This window comes from Platalea leucorodia (assembly GCF_965183815.1).
Source record: "Platalea leucorodia genome assembly, chromosome: 2".
NCBI classification, from domain to species: Eukaryota; Metazoa; Chordata; class Aves; order Pelecaniformes; family Threskiornithidae; genus Platalea; species Platalea leucorodia.
Window position 1 is genome coordinate 23,031,305 of NC_138824.1, and position 26,508 is coordinate 23,057,812.

Genomic DNA, 26,508 nt, shown 5'->3' on the forward strand with positions numbered 1-26,508 from the left:
CACTGTACCTTTCAACCTTTTCAAACCACAGATCATCTGACCGGCTGTGCTGGTTTTGGCTGGGACAGAGTTAATTTTCTTCATAGTAGCTAGTATGGGGCTATGTTTTGGATTTGTGCTGAAAACAGTGTGGATAACACAGGGATGTTTTCATTACTGCTCAACAGGGCTTACACAGAGTCAAGGCCTTTTCTGCTTCTCACCGCATCCCACCAGCGAGGAGGCTGGGGGTGCACAAGAAGCTGGGAGGGGACACGGCTGGGACAGCTGACCCCAACTGACCAAAGGGCTATTCCACACCATATGATGTCATGCTCAGCATATAAAGCTGGGGGAAGGAGAAGGAAGGGGGGATGTTCGGAGTGATGGCGTTTGTCTTCCCAAGTAACCGTTACGCGTGATGGAGCCCTGCTTTCCTGAGGATGGCTGAACACCTGCCTGCCGATGGGAAGTGGTAAATGAATTCCTTGTTTTGATTTGCTTGCGTGCGTGGCTTTTGCTTTACCTATTAAACTGTCTTTATCTCAACCCATGATTTTTCTCACTTTTACCCTTCTGATTCTCTCCCCCATCCCACCGGGGGGGAGTGAGCGAGCAGCTGTGTGGGGCTTAGTTGCTGTCTGGGGTTAAACCATGACACCGGCTCACAGCCAGGGGCTTAGCTGATGGAAACCCACCTACGTCCACTGATTTCCAAGACACACCAGCTGAAACCACCTGAAAATATGACCTCAAAAATTCAACTCATTTGGCCTGTTGAGCATTCCCTTCCTTCAGCTTTATGATCTGCAAATAGGGCTTCTGGTTGTACAAGCCGAGCCAATTTATCCCTGGCATTACTCCACTGCCACACTCACATTGCCTTGTTCGCAGGATACCTAATGCCACAGTAGGAAAGGGAAAGACGTATTTAAACACCAACAAGGGAATGATTTGCAGCTAAAAGTTAGGCAGAAGCGGACAGATGTAGTAACCAGACTCTGAGCAAGACATGCAAACAAGGTGTCTGATGAACTGGAACTGCATCTGTAAAGGACGGTATGTGGGAGTGTATGCTGGAAGAGGGAGCAGTGAGAACCCTGACACCCTCACATATAAGAGAAAATGGGACTCCTTGTCCTGTTAACTGCTAGAGCTCGTCACTGCTGTCCTCTACCTTCATTCCTGTGAAATCCAGGCAGGTTTTTAGGGTAAGGAAAGTTTTTTGAAACTGAGATGATTCCAGCTGCTTTACAGTGAGAAAAAATGAGTAATGTGATAGTCAGAATTATTTACCCGATGTGGAGTGGCCTAAACTTGTGTAGGTCTTAGAGAAATACATTACATATTGACAAAATAGAAAATGAGAGCATGAATGAGCCTTTCAAAAGAAGCAGAATCAAGAAAAGAAATATTGAGAAAATAGTAGCACTCTGATTCACCGTCTTGATCTTTCAGCTTCTAGCTGGCCTGTTCAGGGACTGCTGTTACAGTCTGCCCATCAGTCATCCTCCCGAAAGCCCAAAGGAAGAGCTGCAGAGACTGAAAGCACTGGGTAAGGAATATCAAATGTGTAGCGTGCATAATCATATTGTGTATTGCTGAACTGTAGTGAAGCTGGAATGGAAATAAATTGCTGCCTCTGAACAATGTTTATTTACGCCTGCTTTCCATCTTCATTATCTTTTTATAGGTTATACAAAAATAAATGCAGTAGGAGAAATCTTGTTCTCACTGAAGTCAGACAAACCTCTAGTTGCCATAAACTGAGTCAGGATTTCATCAAGATGTGTAGGCACGTACATGGGGAAATGCCTGTACAAGTCAAAAAGTAGGCTTAGATGTTATGGTGCTGAGAAGAAAGGCCTGAATATACTGGAGAGATATCAAACCAAGAAGCTATGTTTAAGCTAGTTCAGCTATCAGATGGCTCACCTAATGGAACTGCTTACAAACTGTTTTTTCAAATGGGAGATGACTAAAGTAGCCTTTGGAAAACTGGGAAAACCACTCCAAAATATGTTGCAAGTCTGAGTTTATCGGAAAGAGAATAGTTGAGGAACTGGAGCACTGTGAAGGATGAAAAGAAAACCTTTCTCTTTGTACTAAGGGATGCATCTTGTGTTTGTGTTCAGGTCAGGATGCTTAGTATTTTACATAGCAGTCAGGCCTTTCCTAGACATAGAACAATCTTCCACTCTGCTTTACAGCTCAGGAGACTTACATAAAGCAAACTATGTTTTGCTTCTTATTTGGCTTCTGACTGTTTTCTCTGGGTGAGACTCTCTGGATCAACTTTCCAAAATTTTCTTCCTGATCAGGGAAGGTAGAAGGACCCCTTTTTCGAGGAAAGCTATAATTCTCCCACAGTCATGTGCTGCCAGAAACAAATATGTAAAATTGCTGACATGGATGAGCCTAATACGCATGCATTAACTCTTAAAAAACCCACACCTTTGCATGTGGCTGCCTTTTTCTCAAATGACCCCCAAAGCGGTGGATGTTGAAGTGAGAATTTTACTCAATATAAATATGATAAAAATCAGAGGGAGGCTGGATAGGTAGAAAGAACTGCTCTTAAATGAATTCCTACCTTTTACCCATATCTTATTTCTCTCCCATCAAACTTAACTTTTCTCCTTCCTCATCTTCTTGCACACGTTCCTTCCTTGGTGCCTTTGCTCTTTCAGCTTAAATAACTCTCGGCTTCCAAAAAAATGCAACCTGTGAGTTCATTCTCACATGATGATGGAGCCAGAGGTGTTGCTCCGTGTTGCAGGACAATAACCCTGTTAGAACAAGGTGTAACAGGCAAGGTGGGTGACAAGATGTCTCTGTTGCAGCTCATGCTAATTGTGACTAGTTGTAACACTGGATGGGGTACGTCGAGGTCAGGACCAGTCATTTATCTGGTCTTACCAGTTAATTACAACAAACATCACAAGAACTGATTTAATTATTTACAGTCATGTTCAAGCATGACTGAGATTTGAGATGGAAAAGAAAGCCTGTGGAGTGTGGTAGTTCTTCAGGAGGGTTTAGTGGAAGGGAACCAAGAATCTCTGGACTTGAATCACTGAGCAGGAAAGCAGTGCAAACAGGGGACTAAGGGAGGCCGTGCGCTTTCGGGAAGTGCATAATTAGGCTCTGTGTAGTGAGTCAAAAGCTAACAACGAGAAACAACGCTGCTATTATACAGCGTCCTGGAATGCCACTGTCACCTGCCAGTCCTGTTTGCCATTGCCTGCAACCCTCCACCTGGATTATTTTTCCACCTGGATCCGCTCCCCCCGCCCATTTGTACCCCCCGAGGCCGCTCAGGCTATGGCATTACATGCTCTTTCTTCCCGGGGCTCCTCTGCCACCGGGAGCTGCGATCACCGGCGCCCCGGCGGGGAGGCGCCGGCGGCGGGCAGGCGGCGGCCGCCAGGGGGAGCGGCCGCCAGGGGGAGCTGCCGCCCCGCGCAGCCCCGCGCAGCGCCGCGCTGCCCCGCCGCCGGCCCGCGGCTCGGTGCTCCCCGGAGCTGGCGGCCAACATTTTCTAACTTTCTATTAAAACACAGAAACCTTAAAAATACTGACCCTTTCTGGGAAGATCCCGCGGTCATCCTTGCATGGCTCAGATAGGATTCTGACTCAGTTCTATCATTTTGAAAAAAATAACAAAAAAAGGTATTTTTTGCACAAGAGCAACTCATGCATACACAATAAAACTTCCTACTCAGCAGAACATCTTCAAATAAGTTATGCCCCTATTTATTACAGTGGTCTCAAAAGCGTTTCTTTTGCAGAGATATTAAACCAGAGCCTGTTGTCGCAGTGAATAACCATCTCTAATTCACCCAGCACCAGAAAACGGTTCTGCTGCTCGGTAACTTACTCACTTTATGCCAGCTTCTGTAGTAAAACCACACTGCCTCTGCCTAAGAAGTTCGCTTCCCTAGTCCTTCCAAATTTAATCTATGCCTGGATCTAAAAGATCTCCTTTCAACGTCTAAGAAAGAAGTTGTTTGCTCAAGCTGCCTCAGCAACATCACTGCCAAGACCCGCCTACTCCAACATAGTTTGCTATGTGCAGCAGGGAAGACTCTGTCCACAAATTAGTTTTTCATTTTTCTCATCTTTTCCTCAACCTCCATTTTCAGGTCCCAGATGAAAACAGCTGCAAGGAATTTACTCTTTCACATTTTTTTTGTGTATTTAATAACTTGGCCATAATTTCCAAGAATTTGTTCTCTGTCTTGTTATGTCCTAACATATTTTTGGTACTGATTTCAGCAAACTTCATCTTTTGGATAAAATCATGCCTTTCAATGCTAGCACCTTTCTTCTTAGAGGAGGACAGTCAGCAGCTCTGCCTATGGCTCATTGCAGCCAGCTTATAAATTACGTAGAGATTTTAAGACAGAATAATTGAGATGGCTGAAGATTTCCAATTGGAAATCACACTGGGGATGTATTTTACACTCCTCTGTCAGAGAATCAAACAAAACCTTCTCCAACAGAACAGATAGCTGGGAGTCAGCAGAGCTACTCCTGCTTTTTTACTGACTACTTACAGATATGTTTGCTTCAGTGCCTTACATAGTAAAGATAAACTAATGACACGAAGTGCTGGCACATTAGTCACATAATACTCTTATGTATCCAACTTTATTGACTACTTTTGCCATTGACTTTATTGCAGACTGAAAGACAAATCATGCTCCGTGATTCACATTGTGATTTCAGCATGCACTTAAGCCAGGATGAAGAACAATCCAGTTTGACTTATGTATTTCTATAACTTCTCAGACTTTCTAATCATATACCTGAGTACATGAGACTTGCTGTTCCTTTGGGAATGAGTTGATATTAGTGAGGGATTATGTATGTTTATGAGCAGCCCAACCCCTTTAGCTGTTACAGGCTTCTTTGCTAAATACGAACTGGCCCAAGCACCTCCTTAATTTATAGATTTGCTTTGAAATCACCTTTTTGAGTTCTCAGTCTACGCCAGTAACTCATGGTTTTTATCTGAAAGAGAAAAAATTTTCTCCTTAGCATGAAGCAAATGCTGAAGGCTGAAGCAAGCAAGACATTCAGCTTTGTTTTGTCTCTCCGTCCTGCCTCTTCTGTTTTTTGTTTACCTGCGCTTGGGTGAGGAAGGACTGCAGGGTTATATTCAAACACTTATTTGCCTTTCATTTCACTAAGATAACTTTCCATCTACCTTCCCTGTGGGTCCAAGATAAAGGCACTGCTCAAATAGCTGAACTGTTATTTTGCTTGTTACTATTCATTTTGTCTGCTTTGCATGAGACTAGCTGAATGAATGACAGCCCTTCCACAGGTCCCCTGGACTGTCATCCCACGGTGACTTCTTTGCTCGGGCTGGTGCTCACAGGGAGCTCACTGAAATCCCTGCTGCTCTACCCACAGTTTGTGCCATTCCAGCCACTTGTGATCCAGTTTACAAAGAATAACTGGGACTGCTGAGGACACCCCTTTTTTGGGAAGTGGCTGAAAAGTGGCTGAAAAGGCAGTGAACCTCAGCTACCATGGCAACCTCCCTTTCTGAGGAAGAGCCTACATTGTGGCTGGTTCTTCTTCTGCTTCTCGCCCACATCTTCTGTCCTCTCAGGAGCGCAACTTCTCGGCTCCCACATCACCCCGACCTTTCCACCCCACTAAGTACAGTGAACAATGGTATTCTGGGCTGCATTAGGAGTATTGCCAGCAGGTCAAGGTCCTTCCCATCTGCTCAGCACTGGTGAGGCCACACCTGGAGTGTTGTTCCAGTTCTGGGCTCCTCAGTACAAGAGAGACATGGACATAATGGAGAGAGTCCAATGAAGGGCCACAAAAATGGCTAAGACACTGGAGCATTTCTCCTATGAGAAAAGGCTGAGATAGGTGGCACAGTTCAGCCTGGAGAAGAGAAGGCTCAGAGAAATCCCATCAATGTGTATAAATACCTGAAGGGAGGGTGCAAAGAGGATGGAGCCAGGCTCTTTTCAGTGGTGCCCAATGACAGGACCAGAGGCAATGGGGACAAACTTTTTCACCATCTGGGTGGCTGAGCACTTGCACAGGTTGCCCAGAATGGTGATGGTCTCCATCCTCAGAGATATTCAACAGCCATCTGGACAGGGTCCTGGGCAGGACCAGGGCTCTAGGTGGCCCTGTTTGAGCAAGGAGGTTGGGCCAGATGACCTCCAGAGGTCTTTTCCCACCTCAACCCCTCTGTGATTCTGTGAACAAAGGGATAATTCTGTGGGTAAAGAAGTGCTGGTGTGATACCACCACAGAAGTCTCTCACTAATCAGAAAGTGGCATTGGGCTGTCCTTGCTCTTGACTGTCCTCTAAAGGATGTTTGCTCATGGGGATGGCACGTTTGTGCCATTAAAAAGCTGGATAGACAACCCTGAAGCAAAGCAAACAAATACGTCTCATTTAATGACATTAGTCAGTTTGCTTTAACTCCTTTTTTTTTTTAACTGCTCTATGTTTAAGTACTCCAGTCTCATTACCTGACACACTCCAGCACTTCCACTGACATTAGTGGAATTACTAACTTCTTGCAAGCAAGGGCTACTTTATTTAAGTACCTAAAGGTAAAGGTATGAGAATCCTGGCACCTCATCAACAAGGAGAAAAGGATCTGCCCGAAAGAGAAATGAAAACGGAAGATGGCAGATAATGAAATGATACTACTTGTCATCCTAGTATTGTAAAACTTCCCTTTTAAACTAAAACAATGGTTTCCACAACTGATTATAGTATATTGTCCTTCCTTTCCTGGAAAAGGGGGTAAGGAGGGAACACAGAAGGCCTGAATTGTGTATGGGGGAAGGATGGACAGAAAGAGGGAGAGTGGGAGAGAATGGTTTTGCTACAGAATATGAAAATATAAAAATGAATCCAAGGTATATGATAAAAATGGCAGTTGGCATTTGGTACAAAATTTGGTAAAAATGAACAAAAAATAAATACTAGTTGTTCTTATTTGTATCATTATGAGGTTAGGGTTAAAAAACAATTGCAATTCCCAAGCAGTTGTACAAATGTAAAATCCAACACACTCCTTAAAGAGCACGTAACAATAAAACACTTTTCAAACCAGCCCTTGTATCTCACCCATTAGAAATCTTATCTACACAATTAAGCCTAGACTACAAAGAAAGGAGTAAATGATGCCTTACTTTTACAACAGTAACAGAGCTATATATCCAGGCGATAAGCTAGCTTTTCTGTCTGTTTATCCTGCAGCTTTTCTGTCTGTTTTCAGCAGTTTTTAGGGAAACACCTTAGAAAAATTAGGGAGCCGTTCCTTCCTTTGGATGAGAAATAGGCACACAACATTTATCCAGCTATCTGTCTAGCTTTATTATCATCTTATTTCTCATAAAATATAGAGGAGAAAAGAAGAGTCAATCCTTCAAACACACCAGCAATCTGTTACAGATTCCTTAAGGAAGCATTTTGCATCACTTTTCCGTTTAAAGTCCTATAGCATCTTCTTAAATGTACTCCTATAGCAATAGGGTTAAGCCATATGGGAAATAAGGTCTTCCTGTGCATTTGAGAAATGCTGCTGTTTGTTGGCTCTGGACTGATTTTTTTGGTCCCTATTTTCCTTTTAAAAGTGTGTGATCACTGGGATTAAACAGTCCTTGTCCTTTTCTAGTGTTACTATAAAAAACTGAAATTGCTTTCTGCCTTCATTGGTCATCCACATGCTCTTCCACATTTTTTCTTTGTAAACATTTTACTCTCCAATTTCATTCCTATTGCTGTTTCCTGGACTTTTTTCATTCCTGTCTTTCACAGCAAACATCTCCATGAAGACTTTCAGAACACCTAACTCAACCCAATGACCCAAAACAGCTTCTCAGCCTGCAGTGAAGAATCTTAAACCTGGGTGAGTTTATGCCATGAAGTTTCAGATCTTTTGAACGATACGTTTTCCGAAACCCGTGAACAGGAGGTGCTCTATGCTATATTATTTTGGGGTCATTATAGGAAGGGCTTTCAAAGGGGGTGCTGCAGAAGGACAGGATGCCCACAGCTCTGCTCCGCTGACAAACCTGCTGCCGCTGAGCAGTCACAGCAGCATGCACCCACGCACCGCTGGGCAGAGACCTGCGGGCGGCCCTGGCAGTCAGGCTGCGCTCTGAGCATCTTCCAGCTTCTCAGTAGCTTGAAATACTGGTAACCTGAGGAATTTTCTGGAGAAAAGAGGGGAAAAGCAAATGGGGCCAAACCTCAAAAGAAATAAACACCCATAGTTTTAAGTTGCATTTACTTCCATTGGAAAATAACCCTTTTCCTGCATGATCCTTTCACCTTCAGAAATTTGCACTTCAGAAGCGATACCTTATCTTCTGATCCGTGAAATGCATGGTGATGGATGACCACGAAAATATGTTCTGCTAAGCATGACTCTTTCCCTAAGTAAGCAGACCATGTACTGGCCTTATCCAGCATTCACAACCAGCTTGCACCCAGGTTTTTGCATGTTTCAGGAAAGAGACTGTAGTCAGGATCAAACTTGATTCCCCCTGGGGTGCTCATTGATTTCACCTTCCTGACAGTGTCAGGGCTCAGCGCCTGAACTTGCTCTGGAATGTTTGTCAGCTGATGTGTCAGGGAGAAACCGGTGTATTGCTCAGAGGTGGATGGATCCTGCAGACGGCTGGGTCCCAAGCATTTCTGGGGTTCTCCTTAAAAAGCAGAAGCGTGCTGGCCCATCTTATATTTTCCCGGGTCTTCGCCACAGGAGTGTAATGGACGCCTGTGTGTTCTGTGAGGGGTTTTTCAACAGTATTGCCCTATATTTTTTGTGCAATCAGACACACCACAATCTAATCCAGTGCTTGTTAGGGCCTGAGTTTGCAGTCCTTGCTCATATAAAATTTGCTCTCATTTGCCAGCCACAGGGAGATCTCAGTCAGCATCTCACAACTTCATTTCTCTCAGGTGCCCTGAAACTGCAGGTAAACCCATGAACAGCTCTTAGTAAGAGAGGGTGTAACAAAAATAAAGGGAGCAAGAGTGGTTGTTAATGGAAAACTTCCCCTGATGAGAAGGGTCACCAAAAGTCTCTGTTCGTCTCAAAATTCTCCAATTTGTAAAACACGAAACCATACTACTGTCTCAGTTCCCAGGCGCCATCCACCCTCCCACCTCATCCACTAGAGCAAGACTAATTGTACGCTAGATAATGTTCTCTTTAACCACAAGCTCTTGCTTAGGATGACCAGAAAAAGTTAAGAAGATGAGGAAGTAGTATAATGTTTTTAACGTATATGGCTGTATTTACATATATATTGTATTGTATACATTGTTTTCTGAAGTTCTTGGGATTACATTCCTTGCTGCTGGGGAGCATTTCTTTCCAGCAAATAACACAGGCAAGATGCTTTTTCCTTCCTGCAACTTTTACCTATAATTTAAAGACAGACCTGGTGCCTTAAGTCTATGGATGTTGTGGAGATTCTCCTCTAGGTGTGATTATAGTTTAGCTTTTCTTTGCTGGTTAAGTGTTACAGTTTCTGATGATTCTGGTTCATCATATGGATACCGTCTGTGTGTCTGCACAACTTATTACTAGGTCTTATCTCTAGACAACAGATAGATTCTTAAAGGGAACACACACATTTTTAAGAAATTACATATAATTCATTAAACGCTTAACATTTTTTACATCAAAATTGCTTTTCAAGAGTGATCTGCTAGAGAGAGATGTATGGAGCTAGCAGTTCTCAGGATTTCTGCTGTCAGCTATGCTTCTGATCTTTCAAATCCTAGCTGGTTTGTCTGTCCAAAAGCATTTGCTTTTTTCCCCTGTATCAGCTGGCCTTACAAGAAGTAACACTGCCTTCCTGTATACCTTGCCTTGACTAAATAATATCTCAACAGAAAGAACACCAGTCCTCCTGGTGGATAATCACACCTTGGGGCTCCCCTACCTTTTGCTCTCTCTGCAGAACTGTCTCGTAGCTGTGCTGAAGTCTATCCCTCCCAGGGGCCTTTGGGCACCATCACATCCCAGATGCTTATCATTTTTATTTACTTTGTTATGCAGCCTGCAAGACTAGTGAAGCTCAGTCAAGAAGAAAACACAGAAATCCCTCTTTGACAGGGTTTGCTTAGTAGTGGTATCAGCAGTCATGCAAAGCAGTAGATCATAAAATACTCATTTTCATTTTTACTCCACCTTCTCTTCAAATAGCTCACGTAGACTTTCAACCATGAATGAATAATATCTAACAATTGCTCTTTGAAGTAAATATTATTTTCCCTGTATATGGAGCTGAAAATGGACCGCAGATTGCTAAATAACTTTCCCAGGCATGCATCAGAACGGCGTCTATCAGGAAAAAACACATTCTCTTTTTGTTTCAGTCCTGGATTTTGAATCAGCAAGATCATGTTTGATAGGAGCAAGTCATTTATTTTAGAGCTAGAGAAAAATAGTTTCAGGCATTTGATATGGAAGCAAATGTTATTTTCTTTTCTCCTAACAGTTAAATGTTGGGATGATTTTCAGTAGAGGAAATCAAGCTTTAAAATCCAAAACTCTTCAGTCTAACAAAACAAAGGCACTTTCTAGATATTAATATCATGCCTTCTTCTATTTAGATTATTGAACAACAACAACAAAACCTGGTAAGATACAGATGCATTGTTATATTTCACTCTACTAAGGTATCTGATTCACAGATTATTTACCTGGGAAATTGCAGATAGATTGTTTAAAGTGATCAGGTCAAGCTAGCATTAACACCAGGAAACACATTTACATCAGGAAAAAGAAAACAAAAAATCAGTATATTTAAATACTTTTTGCCTCGAGCAGGAAATGTATCAGGTGCAGTGAGAGCAAAAGCCAGGCTGGGCTGGGAGAGAGAGGGTGATGGGAGGGAGAAGAGCATCCCCAGAAGAGAGAAGAAAGGTGGGACAGAAAAGAAAAGATGCGGGAGAAAATGAGTGGATAAGAAGTCAAAGGAGAAAGAAAGGAAAAATGTGAAGGCATGCAGTGAGAGCCTGGGAAATGGGGAGGAAAGGGTGCGAGGAGACCTTACCTGCTAGCTGAAACGGGCTTCCAGCGGGGCGGCCGCAGGGCCAGCCCGCTGCCATGGCTGGCGATGCCCTGCAGTCCCCCGGCCCTGGCGAGTGAAACTGAGCCGTGCAGGTGGTTGTCTTAAGGGTGCACGTCACTGCCCACAATGAAACAAACCACTTCTTCAAAAGCGAGGGCCCGAGACCTGAGCCTGAAGGAAACGGCTGCGGGACGGGGAGAAGAGGGGCCTCTCTGGGGGTCGGGGAGCGTCTTCCTTCTGTTGGAGGATGCCTCCACCAAGCCGAGCAGCTGCCTCCGCTCCGGCTGCTCACTCCTCGCCTGCTTCTTTAGCCCTTCGCTCACACTTCTACAAAAATGTATTTTCTCGGGTAAATTTGGTGCAGCTGACTTTTTGCTGTCTCACCTCGATTCTTATTTTCGAAGCAGTTGTAGTTTCTGCTTTCACACACTGGCAGTCTGCATAATTTCTCTGGGTATCGATGAGGGGAAGAGCAAGCAGTGCTGCCAAGCTGAATAGCTCAAAAAAAAAAATCCAAGCGAAGTTTGCACGACACCATGGGAATACCCTGGCACATCTGTCGTCCCGGGCTGAGGGAAGCTTCCCGCGCGGGGCGAGCGCTTGGTCTGTCCCCTCAGGACAGAGGACCTGCTGCAGTCACCCCCGGGAGCCCGGGGGGCTGCCACCCGGGCGGGGAGCGGGTTTGCAGCACGGGGCTGTGTTTACACCAGGGGGAACAGGGAACTAGCACTGTCCGCAGGAAGGTTCAAACCGAGCTACAGCTGCTCTGAAGTCGTTTCGCAGATGACTTGTCTAGGGGATAAAAATAAAGGCCTCCAGGCTTGCCCTCAGACACGGGCCTCTAGGGGCACGGTCCCTCTGCCCCCAGCCTGTCCCCGCTCGCCGTCTCCCTCGGAGCGTAGCACTCTGGGGCCTGCCTCCTCATTGCCTCCCGGTCGCTGGTGTGGAAAGGGTGGAACTAGCCCGACTGCGGCTGAAGTTGCTCGCCCCAGCGAGGCCCGCTGGTTTGTACCAGGACAGGACATGGCAGAGGGGCAGGCAGATCTCCCCGGCTTCCACAGCCATGCGTCACAGCCCCCGCGCAGAAAGTGGGTCCACTTCTAAGGGATAAGCGGGAGCATCTCCCCCAGGGTATCATAGAATCATAGAATCACAGAATACCAGGTTGGAAGGGACCTCAAGGATCATCTGGTCCAACCTTCCTAGGCAAGAGCACAGTCTAGAGGAGATGGCCCAGCACCATGTCCAGCTGAGTCTTAAACATATGCTGGGGGATTTTTGTTATTCATTCAGTTTTTGTATTTTATATATAAAATTGTATTTTAATATATTATTCATTCAGTTGTTATATTCTATATATAAAATTATATTTTATTATATTATTCATTCAGTTGTTGTATTTTACTTGCTATGGACTAAGCGTCCATTCTGCAATTGTACAGAACTTGGATAAAAAGAATCCCTAAGCAAATAAATTCAATGTCAGTAAGGTGTTCTCAGAAACCTGCCAGAGATGATATCTAGATATTTTTGGGTTTTATTGGTACCTGGTAAATAGCTGCTTTTGCATTAAGGAAGATTAAATAAAAATGTAGATGGACCAGAACTAGACAGACATATCAAGATAAAAGAAGCTACAGAAAACGTCCCAAAGGTAATTGCAGGGGCAATGAGGGAAACGGTATTGAGGCCAGCATTGTTAGTGGAGATGAGCGCATGATCTCTCACAAGACTGCCTTAGAGATACACACTGAGGCAATGGCATTGTACTCTGGTGCTGAAGACAAGTTTGTATGTGATGCAGTGCAAAGGAAGGAGCTGAAATGATATGAAAACTAGGGAAGTACATATTTGCAAGGATGCAAAAACCAGGAAAGGAAGTGTAGGATTCCACAGGCCTTAGAGAAATCATTGCAAACAGGGAAATGCCATGCTGGCAACAAACATTCCTGGCTGGCACGTTGCCTTTTTTTTCCACAGCCCTCACTGATACACAGTCCCAGCATGGATGAGGTCAGAACACACCTCTGGAGATCACCTAGTCCAGCCCTGTGCTCAAAGCACGATCAGCTAGCACAGGTTGCCCCAGAGCACATCCAGTAAGGTTTTAAATATCTCCAAGGATGGAGAGTCCACAGCTTCTCCAGGCAATCTATTCAGTGCTCAACCACCCTCACAGTAAAAAAGTGTTTCCTGATGTTCAGAGGGAACCTCCCGTGTTTCAGTTTGTGCCCATTGCTTCTGGTCCTGTCTCTGGGAACCACAGAAAGGAGTCTGGCTCCCCCATCAGATATTTAGACACATTGATAAGATCCCCCAAAGCCTTCTCTTCTCCAGGCTGAACAGGCCCAGCCCTTTCACCCCCTCCTCGTATGTCAGATACCCCAATCCCTTATCATCTTCATGGCTCTTCACTAGACTGACTCACTCTATGTCTTTCTCGTACTTTCTTGTATCACTTTCAACACCACACCGACATACAAGTTTTGCCCTCAGAAACCAGGGTGCGGACAGTTTGTGCTTCTGTTCTGAAACTACCACAAACCTGCCCCAGTCACTTACTGCTCGTGGGCAGTCAGGTGGCATGGCAATGACCTGTCCGAACACTTACATATATACTAAAAGAGTGGATGCTTCTCCTTTGAGTCCTTTGATTTAAAATTGGCAAGTGAGCAAAGAAAGAGCTTTGTTTTCTCTTCCACCTGATGCATTCAGCACTGAAAGCTGCTGGGATTTCATTGAAGATATTTTGCCTTTTTGTGGTTCAGACAGGGAAAAACTAACATTAACTTTCTTAATCGTAAGTATGAGAATCCCTCGCTGATGATTCAGCTGATCTGGTATCAGAAGTCTTAATGTACATGTGATGTTTTCAGCTTAAAAGCTTCTGTGAAAGATGCCACCAGCTAGGACAGTTTACATCTACTGGATGAAGCAAAAATAAATTTATAAAATCTAGCATATTAACTTATTCCTAAAGTTGCTGGACTGGGGGTCATATGCACATGTATATGACAGTAAAGCATTCTTCTGGGTGAGTAGGGTTTTTTCCGCCATGGGAGAGTGGTTTCTGTTACCAAGTATTTTATGCAAGTTATGTCACGTCATGGTTGGCCTTCACTGCAACAGTTAGATAAAGCCAGCTCCAGTGGGAGTAGCCACATGGTAAGAACTCTCTGGCTAAACCATATGACTGGATTACCAGCACAGTGAAACTAGGCTTACATTTTAGTGCTTGTAATCATATGAACTCTAGCCTAAGGTTAGACCAACCCCCCCCACATTATTAACATAGGTGTTAGCATACATTATTAACGTAGGTAACGTAGCTAATGTAGCAGGAGCACTTCAGGGTCAACTCGTGACTTGCTACTTGATTTGAATTCAAAACTTCACCGAATCAGAATGAATTTCTTTTTGCACGTGAATGGGAGTCCGGTTAGGAGCAACATTTGGTTTCTTCCAGACACTGTTAGTAAAGACAACCGCCTAGTTAGGGACCCATGGGTATTGCCGCAGCAGGTTGGTCCGTTCAATCCAATATCCTGACTGCCATATTAGTCATTCTCAAACACTTCAAAGGAAGATTAAAAAAAACCCTAATTTTGTGGAATAATCTCCTCAAGAGTGGCAATTGCCCTTAGACTTCAGACAGCAGTTGGTGTATATCCTGAACTATCAGGCTTTATTACTCTTCCTTCAAAAAATAAATGAACAAATGCTGAATTCTTGTCTAATATGACTGTGGACTCTGATCATGCTTATATTTTTGTAAATCTTGCTAATTTTTTTTTTTCTTAATGATATACTATAATGATAGACTTTAAAGGTTAAATTCAGATTATGTGAAAACTTTTTTTAGAAGTATTTCCTTTGATCTGTTTCAATAATATTCACCAAGGCCAGTTTTGTTAAGTAGAGATAATATCTCTTAATAGACCAGCTGCTACTGTTGAAAAAAAACAGTGTTCAGGCATTACTTTTTCCAACTACTTGGTTGGTTTAACCAAGATTCCTACCTACAAAACTTGTCTTGCCTATGCCTTAAAAAAAATCACAGCTACAATAACTCTATCCCTCAAAAAGTATTGGTATTCATTCACATTATCTGATGCTAGCCTGCACTTCAGGATCTGTTTCCATAAGATTTAATAAACATGTTAATTTTGGGTTGACACAAAGAGAAACTGTCACTCTCAATAGCAGACATGGCTTTCTCAACACTGGTTCAAATGTTAGGGGAAAGCTATTTGGCACTTGCGATCTGATTTGGCTGGAGAAAAAAGCTCTTGGCAGGGCTTTCCTTCTCAAGGATTTCCTTTTTTCTCCCTCCCCCCCTTTATTTTTCATCTCATAATCTTTGGTTCTGCTGTTCTGTCAGAGCTCATAAAAACTCTGTCACTTGGCTATGGCTGCATGCATGCATACAGTATTTCCCCATTTCTGGGTCGAAAAGCACACCACAGTTATGACTTGACTACAAAGTGGGACAAGACCCAGGGGCATCTATCTGTTTCTCCTTCATCTTGCTCCCTGATCTCATGCAAAGTAAATTTGGGTATGTGCCCAGGAGAGGAATGGCAGCATTCTCCATATAGGTGCCAGCTTCAATTAACAGGGGACCTAGTTTTGTGAAAAAAATAATAACATCATCAATCACTACTCTGCAGGAATGCCCAGTAAATCTCCATGCACTGCACAAGGCAACGGAGCAAGTTCAAGCAGATAGCGAATGCCCGGCAGGACTCCTCAGTGCTCTGGCTGACCAGCAGGAACAAGGCAATAAAAATAAAATTCTGGAGAGGAACACATGGTTATGATTAATGAGAAAGTGTCGGGCTCCCATATGGACACTCTGTAGCTGCAGGTCAGCCTTCAGGCCAAGTCCTTATATATAGTTAACAGAACTGAAGAGACAGGAGAGGTGAGAGTTTGCCAAAGGCACAAAAAGAAGCTCATGCCATCTTGAGCCTCTTCCCATTATTGGCTCTGCTCTGCTGGCCAAGAGAATGTAGAAGAGACGAGGGATGCTTCCAAGCTGGTTTGACGCTCAGTGGCTCAGGAACAGCACTTACAACGACGTTGGTGGGGGAGAACCCAAACACCCTTGGCACCGTACCGCACATCTCATTGCTATCTGGGCACTCTGGCTGGCAGGATCTTGCGCTACTGCCCAGTCCGCTATCTCAGCTCTTCCCGCATCCAGTGGGAATGTTTTCAACCCGAGCTCCAGCACGCAGACAGAAAAAATGTGGGTGGTGTATACACAAGCCCATTTGTGTCCTTGTTCCTAACCTCACTGTGTATATGTAATATTAGACACATGCATGGATCAGCAAAAGAGCTGTGGGAAAAGCAGATTCACAAGGTTGAAAACACGGGTTACAATACACTTCAGCGATGGGTGTGGCTACGGAATTGAAGTCTTGGCGTGGAAGAATTCATTTCATGTTCAACCAGTTTACCCAGAAAAGGTATTACCCTATGTGCATCATGAAATCTCTTGTAAGATAAATTGATACCATTAAATCCACAGTACTAAAGCTCCGGATAAAAGATCCACAGAGCTTGGGAAAGCTCTGGGTGAAAGCTGAGATTTTTCTTCTCCCTTTATTAACATCTTTCTGTGGCCCCTTTCAAGCTCCTCACAGGCATGTATAACTTGTCCACTCAGTCTGACGTTTCTGGAGGGAAGGGATGTTTTTCCAGGGGACATCACACCTGTAATAAGGGGTGTAATAACCAGACTTCAGCAGAAGGTGATACTGGGTTCCTTTCTTCCCCCACACCAGGCATTACCTCAACACAACATCTTCTACCTCCCATTCCCCTCTACAAACCCATGCACCCCAAAGGCCCCATCTGCCTGACACCTCTGCTCTGTGCTGGCATCTTCCCAGGGCACGGATGAGCAGGATAAAGGGGGCGAAAACAATGCGCTCCCAGGCCCTCCCTTTTCCCACTGCAGCAGCTGAGGGGAGTGTCACCCGCGGGCACCTGTGTGTAGCTGCAACAGCTCGCAGTGCAGGGAAGCCCTTGGTTTCGCTCCTCAGGGGCATACTACTAATGCCAGGGGGCCGAGTGATACACAACTGAGCAGCGCCGTGGGCACCTCAGCTACAGCAGCTGGGACTGCCTCTGATCCGTGTACTGAAGCAAACTGATTTTGGTTGTCTGAGAAGCTGCAAGTTGGGACTGAAACCTTTCCCATGGTTGAGGCGTTTATGAGGACTCTCTTCCCCGTGGAATCTGCTGCGGTTTGTCTGAGCTCCTACCCAGAGATTTTAAGGGAGAAATTACCCTTTTGCCTACTTTTCTAAACTTGCAGGAACACAGAAGCTGTGAGTTCTTTCCCATAAGGAAGCAAAAGGCTGAAAATTGTTGGGCAATGACAGAGAGATGATGATACCCTCTTCTTGTTTTCTTGGGACACCAGGCTAGAACTGGAGCCCTCAGTCTTGCAGCCTTGCCCTTCTCTAGTTTTCTGTCCAACCTTTTTTTGCAGAGCAACCACCATTTTTTCCTCAGCTGGTTCATAAGCCTGGAGAAGCCGCGCTTATGACTGCAAAAATGGTGATCTTGAGATTTCAGCTTAAGGCACGCTTACTTCTTTAAGTCTGTATCTGAGGAAGACAGACTTTGATTTGTTCCAATGTGACACTTAAAAGCTCACTCATTTTTCTAAATTTCTCTTCGCACAAACTGTCAAAGCATCTTGGAGGCAGGTCCTGATTTTCTTTTCATTTTTAGTAAGAGAGAAGACTATGATAGACAAAAAGTAATCTTAATTCTACAGTAAATGTTTTTCTTCCCAAATAATGTCGTGCACTTTAACATGATGGGTTTTTGAGAATACTTTTTATATAATATATATATACACATTATTTCAGCGATTGCACCACAAGCTATGCCAACAATTTGATTGAGGAAAAATTAAAAAAATCTTGTGTAGCTTTGCAAGTGAGTCACTGAAAATTCACATAACAAAATCCTCCACACTCGGGGGAAAACACTTCAAACATCCCCTTAAAAACAGCCAGCCCACCGATTCGACTCCTGGAGGGGGAGAATCCCTCAGGCTGCGCTCCCGCTATGCCGGCAGCCAGGGACGAGCGACCGGGCTGCCGCCTGCGTGTCACCAGGAGAGAGGTACGTGACCTTTTGAGGGGAAATCGGCTGAGATCCTGCCGGGACCGCGGGGGGAAAGGCCAGAGAGCCAGCCCGGCGGCAGGGGAGCCGAGCGGCCCCGGCCCGGGGGGCAGGCGGGCGGCCACCTGCCCCTCCGCACCCGCCGCTAACGCCCGCAGGCCGCCCTTCGGCGGGAGGGCTGCTCGGCGGGACGGTTAACGCCCGCCCGCGGGCGCGAACCCCGCCGGGCCGGCCGGACAGCCGGCTCGCTCCGCGCCGGCCCCCGGCCTCCCTCGCCCGCCGGACACCGCGCTCGACCGCCTGAAGCACGACGCCTCCCGCCTGCCCCCCTCCCGCCCGCTCCCGCCCGCAGCAGCCCCCGGCGCGGCGCGTCGCGGCGCGGCCCGGCGGCGCTACCCAGCATGCCCCGCGCCGGCGCAGGCGCGGCCGCTCAGGAAGAGGAAAATGGCATAAACAACCCCGAGCGCCGGGACCGCTGAGGAGGAGGCGCCGCCGCCCCCGCCGCGGGCCGCGCGGCCCCTTTAAGAGGCGCGGAGTCGCCCCCTCCTCCCCCTTCCGGAGCCGGAGCCCGGGGTGACGGCGGTTCCCGCGCCCCTTCCCCCTCCCCGCCCCCTCCCTCCCGCCCTCCTTCCCCATGGTGCCGACCCCGGCGGCGGCGGCGGGGCGGTTGCCATGAACAGCAGCGGCCTGCCCTGCTCGTCGCCGTCGCCGGTGGTGGGGCCGCCGCCGGCGGCGGCGGGGGTCGGCGTGGCGGGGCCGGCGGCCGGCGGGGCGGGGGCCGGCTGTGGCGGCGGCGGCGGCGCCGTGAAGCTGAAGTTCTGCCGTTACTACGCCAAGGACAAGACCTGCTTCTACGGCGAGGAGTGCCAGTTCCTGCATGAGGAGCCCGGCGCCGCCCCCGCTGGCCCGGGGCCCGCCGCCCCCCTCGGCGGGCTCCCGCTCGGCATCCCCCCGGCCGCCGCCGCCGCCGCCGGGCCTGGCTACCCGCCGCACGGGGCCAGCCCGGGCCCGGCGGCGGCGGCGGTGGTGGGGCCTAAGAAAGCCGAGCTGGGGGCGGGAGGCGGCGGCGGAGGCGGCGGCGGCGGGGGGCTGGATGGCCCGCGGCTGGCGAGTGAGTGCGGCGGGGCGGCCCGGGGGTGGGGTGGGGCGGGGGCGCTGCCGGGAGCGGGGCGGCGGGCGGGCGGCGCGTTGTTCCGGCTCCCCGACGGGCTGTGGTGCTACCGGAAACAAATAACAACAGCCATGGTGGCGGCGGGGGTCCCCGGGCCGCCCTCCCGGCCTCCCCGCCCGGCTGCCTGCCCCCCGGGGTCGGCCGGTGCGGGGCGCCGTGGGGGTCCCCGGCGGGACGGGGCTGCGCCGCGCCGGCCGCCCCGGGGCGCGCAGGGTGGACCCGGCCGTTACTGATGGGGCAGGAGCGGGCAGGTGTGTGTGGGAAGGGGCTCCCCCCGGCTGGCTTTGGGGGGCAGCTGCCCATCGGTCACCCCGGGGCTGGGCTCGGTGCGGGATCGCTGGACCTCCCTGCCCAAAGTCGGGCTGGGGGCAGGGAGGCAGCGCTTTCCGGAGCAGCACCCTTGGATGGGCTCCTCCAGACAACCTATGCTGAGTTTCAGCTCTCGGAAGTTTTAAATGTTCCAGCTGAAATACTACATTAAAAAAAGGATTTTATAAATAACTATAGATATCTGCATTATCTGCCACTTCACAGTGGCTCACGCAGAAATCGCTTCTAAATTTTTTTTTTTTCCCCCAAGGCTTCTCCAGCCTTCATACGCAGCCCTTTCTCAAATGGTGAGAGTTCAGGTTGCCTGTGTGCCATGCAGAGCGGCGTTGCTGTTACTGGTCGGTTACGCATCTTCCTAACGTGCGGTCCAATAGTCAGGTGGTGTCTGCAGCAAACTGATTTTTAATAACCGTTCTGTTTGTAGGTAAAGCAGCACTTGGCAGCTAGGAAAAGATGCTCCTTCAGAAAAGTTGTGCCCCATTAAATGAGTGTGTTAAGCTTGGTTGCATTATTGATTTCTGTCATAAACCTGGTATTTGTTTATATTAAATAACTCAACTACTAAGTGGTCACAACCGTACCTTTTCTGAAATTAAGATGCAACCGTGCTGAACATCCTGCGTATATCTTTTTAGTGCTTAGTATGTGTTTCAGGAACCTGCAACTGCTGTTTTGCCAGGTGTGGTGAGCTTGTGCCACTGAGCAATATTATCTCTGTAGTTGGTAGCTTGTCAGTGTCTTAAGTTAACGTAGCACTGTCATGTCTGCCCTTCCAGGAGGAGCCTGTAATATAAATTTGCTTAATGCATTCTATTAAAAGACACTATTTTCAGATTTTGGTAATTTTGTCAAACTTCAGTTGTCCAAGCTGAAGTCTGTCTTGCCTTTTTTTTTTTTTTTTTACAGGTAGAAATATCTTGGAGAGATTCAGCAGCGATAAGTCAATCTTTTGTTCATTTTTCTTTTGGACAGAGTTAGGCACAAAATACACTTTTTCCCTATGCAAAAAGAAATCACTAAAATCTATTAAACTAGGGGATTCAGGCTTGGGGAGAGGGTGCATAATTTTTCTTGGGGGTAAAAGCTCCTATGTGGAGGCTCTTCTTGTAAGAAAGAGTTCCAAAATTTGCTCAAGCCCTGAATCTAAAAAAAAAACCTCAGAATTTGTGTGTGCTCAGAGGCTGTTACTGCTGAGCATTTAAATTATTTGAAAAACTTGCTTCTGTTGCACATGTCAGAGGTTTAAAACTACGTAGAGCTCTCTGCGGTTGCACCCATTGTGAGGAGCAAGGGCACCAAGAATGGACAAACCCACTCCGGTGTTATCGGTGATTACCTGCTGGGAAAGCCACCTCACTTGAAGTTACAGGAGGCAAAAGCTTGGACTGGTAGATGATGATCTTACAGGAAGGAGACTAACTAAGCAAAAAGAGTAAGGAAAGCAAGGAGAAAGAAATTAAAGTTGAAGAGCCAGGGAGCGGGCCCAGTCTTGCTTCTAAGCTTCCTTGCTTTCGTATACATTTGTGAAACAAATAAGGAGAAATAGTTGTTCAAAATCTGAAGTTGATCTGTATAAGTACTGACAAGCTAATGTCTAAAACCCTTACCTTGCTGGTGGCCCATGGTGTTAACAGTATGATTTCCAAATGGATGGAATAAAAGTTTTATTTCTATGGCTGTAGGAAGTAATACACAAGGTTGTACTAAATAATAAAATTCTGAGGTTAAGAACACAATATTGGGAATTGCCAAGAATCGCCTGCCTGTACAGTCTCACTGACTGTCTTCCCTAATTCAAAAGTATCTGGTGATCTTCAGTTATGTGGCTGTGGATGCCACCTTCTCTTCCTCCTTCCTCACTGGACCCCCAGCCTCATTCAGTGTACAGAGCAGATAGTGCTCATTGACTAATTAACTGTGTAGTCCTATTTATTGTTAAAAGTGGGTCAGTGCCTCATTCTAACATGCGTGTTACTCTAATCCTGCTTTGAGTACAGGATTATTAATTTCCTTACAGGTTTTCCTGTGGTAATCACAAAGGCTCCCCAAATACTGACTTATTTTCACAACATAGGTGATAGGAATGTTGAGTGATAAGGAGAAGATGAACAGTGAAAATACAAGAAATACTCCAGTGCAGAAGTATTTCATTATGAGGGTATGAAGTGGAATGAGCAGTTGACATCCTCAGAGCTAACCAGGAGAAGTTTCTCACACGGTGTGTGGTTAAGCTATTCTGTGCTATAGATGTTTTGTATACTAACATCTGACAGGGATTGCAAAAGTGATATTCTTGGAAGAAAACTCTGCTTGAGATTATTAAATGCAAAAAAATAATCTCTGAATCAGACTCATCTTCCCCTACATATGGCTGAGAGCCTGCTGGGAAATCCTGCTTTATCCTTGCCTCATGCTTATGCTTTTGTCCACATATCCGCAGCCGTCCAGCGTCAGAGATGAGGTAGTGGGCTAAATGTGGCTTTAGCCTGACTGTGTGACTTTTTATGTTCTTGGGAAATGAGACTGACCATGCCAATGAGCTCTGCCTGCTCTCAGGAGCTAGCACTGCTGTCCCCTGCCCCCAAACTACTTGACATTTGGAGCATATGTGTTCAAAGCACCATTCCTACTTCTTCCCTCTGAGCTGTGAGTGCTCAGCCTTCTGCATGGTTCACCTTCCATATGTAAGGTAGCCAGCTGACTCTCTACGAAATAGGAAACGTAGTTGGTATTACCTGTCTAAAGTTTGATTAAAAAAAAAAAAATTAATCCTTTTCACATAGGACCTCTGTGACCAAAAAAAAAGGGGGGGAAGAAAAAAATAGCAAAAAGTTCCTTCAGATTTGTTAGCTGCCAAAATCTGCACATGGTGCTTTTCTAATAGACATGTATCCCGTGTGTCTGCCCAGTGAGCACCAGTGGCAGCAGTACCTAATCTGAGAAGGCTGTAGAAGGAGCAGAGGTGGGGAGATGACTGTTGCTTGGCATTTAGGGGAGAAAGTAGGATTGATTAGCAGGATTTTGAGGAATAGCCCAGGGAAGGATGGGTAGGGGTCATAATACCATGAAAAATTTCTCCTCTTGTATTGGCGCTCTGGCACTTTCCAACTTCTGTAAGAAGCAAAGTGGCAGCCTGCTTTGCTGCATGCTGCTGGCTCGTTCCTAGGACACTGCGTGAGGGAGCGTCTGGAGAAAAATGTCATCATGGTCTTAAAATGTATCATATCTATACATAAGTTAGACAAGTTAAAGTTGCATGGGCAACTGCAATTGTATTTGTTAGCTTTCAGGTAGTTTAACAGATGTAATATTCTTTTGCATGTAGACATCGTATTATGTATTAATAGATACGAGCTGAGGTATGGCTCTAAACATTTGTTAACTTCCACCCTGCTTTTTGCCATAAAGTACATGATACGTAGTGCTCGCTCTTTCATCTTGTCTTTGATTCCTATAAATGTGACGAAAATGCAGAGGCGCTGAGGTGAGGAGCTCCAGGTGCTCTCCGGACCTGGCAGTGGCAGCAGCATCAGCGGTGGGTGCTGCTGTCCGCGTTGATGCCGGCGGAGGAGCTGGCCACGGCAGCAGTGCTGCTGCTGCTGCCTGAGATCCCCATGCCAGAGGTTAGCTCACCTTCTCCTCGTGAGACGTTTTCATCTGGTTCTCTACCAGAAAGCCTTTCTCAAAGTCCTCCTAGGAAACCGGTAGTCGAAATATAGGACTGTGTTTCTGCGAGGTGCCCACGATACTTCCCCGAGCGGCCTCTCTCTGTGTTTCTCCGCGGCTGCTGAGGAAGTCTGTCTGCAAATAGACTTTGTTGCCAGCCCGTGAGAAGGTGGAAAGGGACATCGAGGTTTGGGTTGTGTTGGGTTAGCCTAATAAAAGCATTGTGGCTGTTTTCGCAGCCCACTACCTGCCTGTTACGTGGCCAGTCATAGCAGTAGTGGGTAGTGGCCACCCCTGTAGCAACTCTGTATGCAACGCTTGGTGGTTAGCTTAGTGAGCATTGCAGCTTAGGTTTTGTGAAATCCATAGATATGCTAGGCTTGGAGTGGAAAGACCTATACATTTGTACATTTTCTGCTTTTTAAAAGTATTTAAGTCTTACCAGTCCATTCCTTTTTAAACAAAATGAAGCAGTGGATATAGGAAAAAAATGGAAAGATAAGCTATTCAACAAAACAGATACTAAAGATAATCTCTTGGATTACACTTCCTAATGCAATGAAACAATGGTCAGGATTATTCTAAATATGGATTTTTCTTATCTTTGGTAGCATTTCAGTATTTACATCTTGAAGTATTTAGAAACAGACAGTTATCTGAAACTTTTAAATGTAAGTATAGTTGCGGTATGTCACATACTGGACGCCTTTCCCTGGGTTTGTTTCTTCTTCACTTATATACAGAAAATAGGTATTATAGTAAAGGTGTATGATTGAGAATTCTTTTTCCAAACCTGTTTGTACTTTTTGCAAGTGATACTGTATTAGTTGTTGTATACCTCAGTTTTCTTTTTAGAGAGATGCTTCCCCTTTTAATTTTCCTGATGCCTTTTCCAGGAGTTGATAGATGATACAATTTTAATCTTGTTTTGCTCTGAATATTTTTAAGAAATGGGGACACAATTCCAAGAATTGAAGAGGCATTTGGGATATTTGGAGGTGGTTAGAGACAATTGAGGATTGAAGAGTAAAAACAATAACCAGTTAGAGATGCATGGGAGAAAATGAAAATTACTGATTTCACTTGATCACTTTTTGTCTCATGTGTCAACTCCAGAAATTGGGAAGTGATAGACATGCATTTTCTTTTCGCTTTTACGTGTTTCATGTGGAAATGAAATGGGGGGGGGGGTGGAATTATTGGGGGGAGCTAAGAAAAAAGAAAGGAGGGAAGGAAAAAGTTACGTGGGATTTTGAGGGGCAGTTTTAGCATACCAAACTTTAAAAAAAAAAAAAAATACACGATTAATTGGCTTTGAAACTGATTGTATCTGTTTATATACTTTGTGGGTTTTCCTTATTGTATGGGAAATCATTCAAAGTCCAAATATTCCACAGGAATTACAGACACCTGAGGAGTACTGGTAATTATTTGTTTCTGGTAGTACCCACCCTGTGTTGGGTATTGAAGAATGTAAAGAAAGCACTCTTTACTGTTGTAATTGTTTTTGTGCTTCAAAGGCAAAGATGAAAAACAGTGTGTGTGTGGGACAGTTACATTACGTGAGAAAACTATATGCTATATCTTAATAATTTGAAGTTTTGATAATGTTTTTTAAGATACAGAGCATCCCCATTTAGTTTCTATCTAGCAGGTATTAGATAACTGATTTTTTGTAGGTATCACTGTAGGAGTGGGCCTTCAGGAAGGATTTGAGTGCCCAGAAAATAGTGACCTTGGGGACCAGCTCAGAAAGAGTTCCATGTGTAAGGAACCACCTAGAAGCAAATTTAGACTGCTGCGGGAAAAGTGGACAAATGGTAAGTGAGGGTGGGGTGATAAACACAGGCAGAAGCATTTCTGTAGACCTTCAAAAGCAGAAAAAATAATCTTGGTCATGAGGCAGCTGATGAAAAGGGGGTCAGTGGAGGGATTTAGATAGTAAGCTGATGTGGCTGATGTTTTCCTGATCTGTTGCTTTCTAGTAAAGATGTAATACATTACACCACCAGAATGGTGTGGTGAATCACTGTGTATTGGAGATGAGTTGGAGTAGATCACGCTCTGTGTGTGTGCGCGTGTGTTCATTCCATCAGTCTTTCAGGAGTTAAACAAGTTTAGATTATGTGATTGTTTTGTTTGATCTTCAAAGATGTTTTGTGCTTAGAACTTTTTTGTATTTTTTAATTTGCTTCCTAACAGCCTTTTTCTTCTGACCTTTTTTTTTTTTTTTTAATTTGAGAACAGCGATTTAGAAGCAAAGTACAGATATACAAAAGTGAGAGTAGAGGCATGCGTTGTGCAAGTTGTTGTCAGGTTGGTTATGAGATATGCAATTCCTGTAGTCCGTGGGTAGACACCCTCAACTTCAGTTGGTTTAATGCTGATGCAACTGGCAAGAAGACCTTTCCTTTCCTTTTATGCATTCTCCCTCAGTGCTCTGAAAAATGTCCTAATGTTCTGTTTAGGTTATCTGCACACATTTCATACAACTATTTATAGAAAAAAAAGTTGTTTTAGGTACAGAGGGGCTATTATAAATAAAAGCTTAAACATGTGTGCTTTGAAAAATTTGATGCAGTTTATTCAATAATTTGATGCAATATATTAGGAATTGTGAAAGCTTTTGGAGAGGGTTAGCTCTGAAAGCTATGATATAAAGTAATTGCATTACTTTGAATTGCTGTTTCTGATAACAGAGTAGTTTTGATGACTCTTTTGAAAAAGTATCAATTCTAATTTGTATTATCAGTGTGCTTTTGGACTTGGTCCATGACGAGGAGTCCTGCTGCTCTAGATTCTGTACTGAGATTTTTACAGAGCAAAAGGATGGCACCTATCCTTTTTTTCAGTCTTTATCAGATGTTTCTATGATGCAAGATAAATTTACAAAAAAAGTAAAGACAGCCCAGTCACTTAATATTATGGTAAAGATTGCTGTTTTCCCTTGCTTGCCCATGAATATCTCATCGCCTAGTGGGAGTGTTTGTAAATAAGGCAGCATTTCCCAAACTGTTTTGCTTCCTTTCTGCCTTTCAGCCAGCTTGGTTCATTTGTGCTGTCTGCCCTCCGACTGCACTCTCCATCACGGCATCCTAACCCAGGCGTGTGCTTTTACTTTTGCT

At 45.4% G+C, this 26,508-nt stretch overlaps 2 protein-coding genes across 12 annotated transcripts in view; one reads left to right on the forward strand and one right to left on the reverse strand.

The window, feature by feature from the left end:
* FLT3 (fms related receptor tyrosine kinase 3) overlaps window positions 1-11,104 on the reverse strand; it is a gene marked incomplete at both ends in the record, with an annotated part of 42,261 nt that extends 31,157 nt beyond the window's left edge. Inside the window, one exon of the mRNA XM_082303833.1 lies at window positions 11,050-11,104. Coding sequence (XP_082159959.1) covers window positions 11,050-11,104 — 55 coding nt within the window. The remainder of the gene's footprint in view (window positions 1-11,049) is intronic.
* A 7,566-nt stretch (window positions 11,105-18,670) lies between these two features.
* PAN3 (poly(A) specific ribonuclease subunit PAN3) overlaps window positions 18,671-26,508 on the forward strand; it is an 85,839-nt gene continuing 78,001 nt past the window's right edge. For 6 of the 11 annotated variants that reach the window (XR_014227500.1, XR_014227501.1, XM_082305049.1 and 3 more), the window contains exon 1: window positions 18,672-19,327. Coding sequence is in view for 9 of the 11 variants with exons in the window: in XM_082305049.1 (XP_082161175.1) it covers window positions 18,889-19,327 (439 nt within the window). In the remaining 2 variants the exon portion in view is untranslated. Of the gene's footprint in view, window positions 19,328-20,669; window positions 21,936-25,062; window positions 25,204-26,508 lie in introns of those variants that run through there. The other 5 variants (XM_082305041.1, XM_082305042.1, XM_082305046.1 and 2 more) reach the window with 5 other exon arrangements.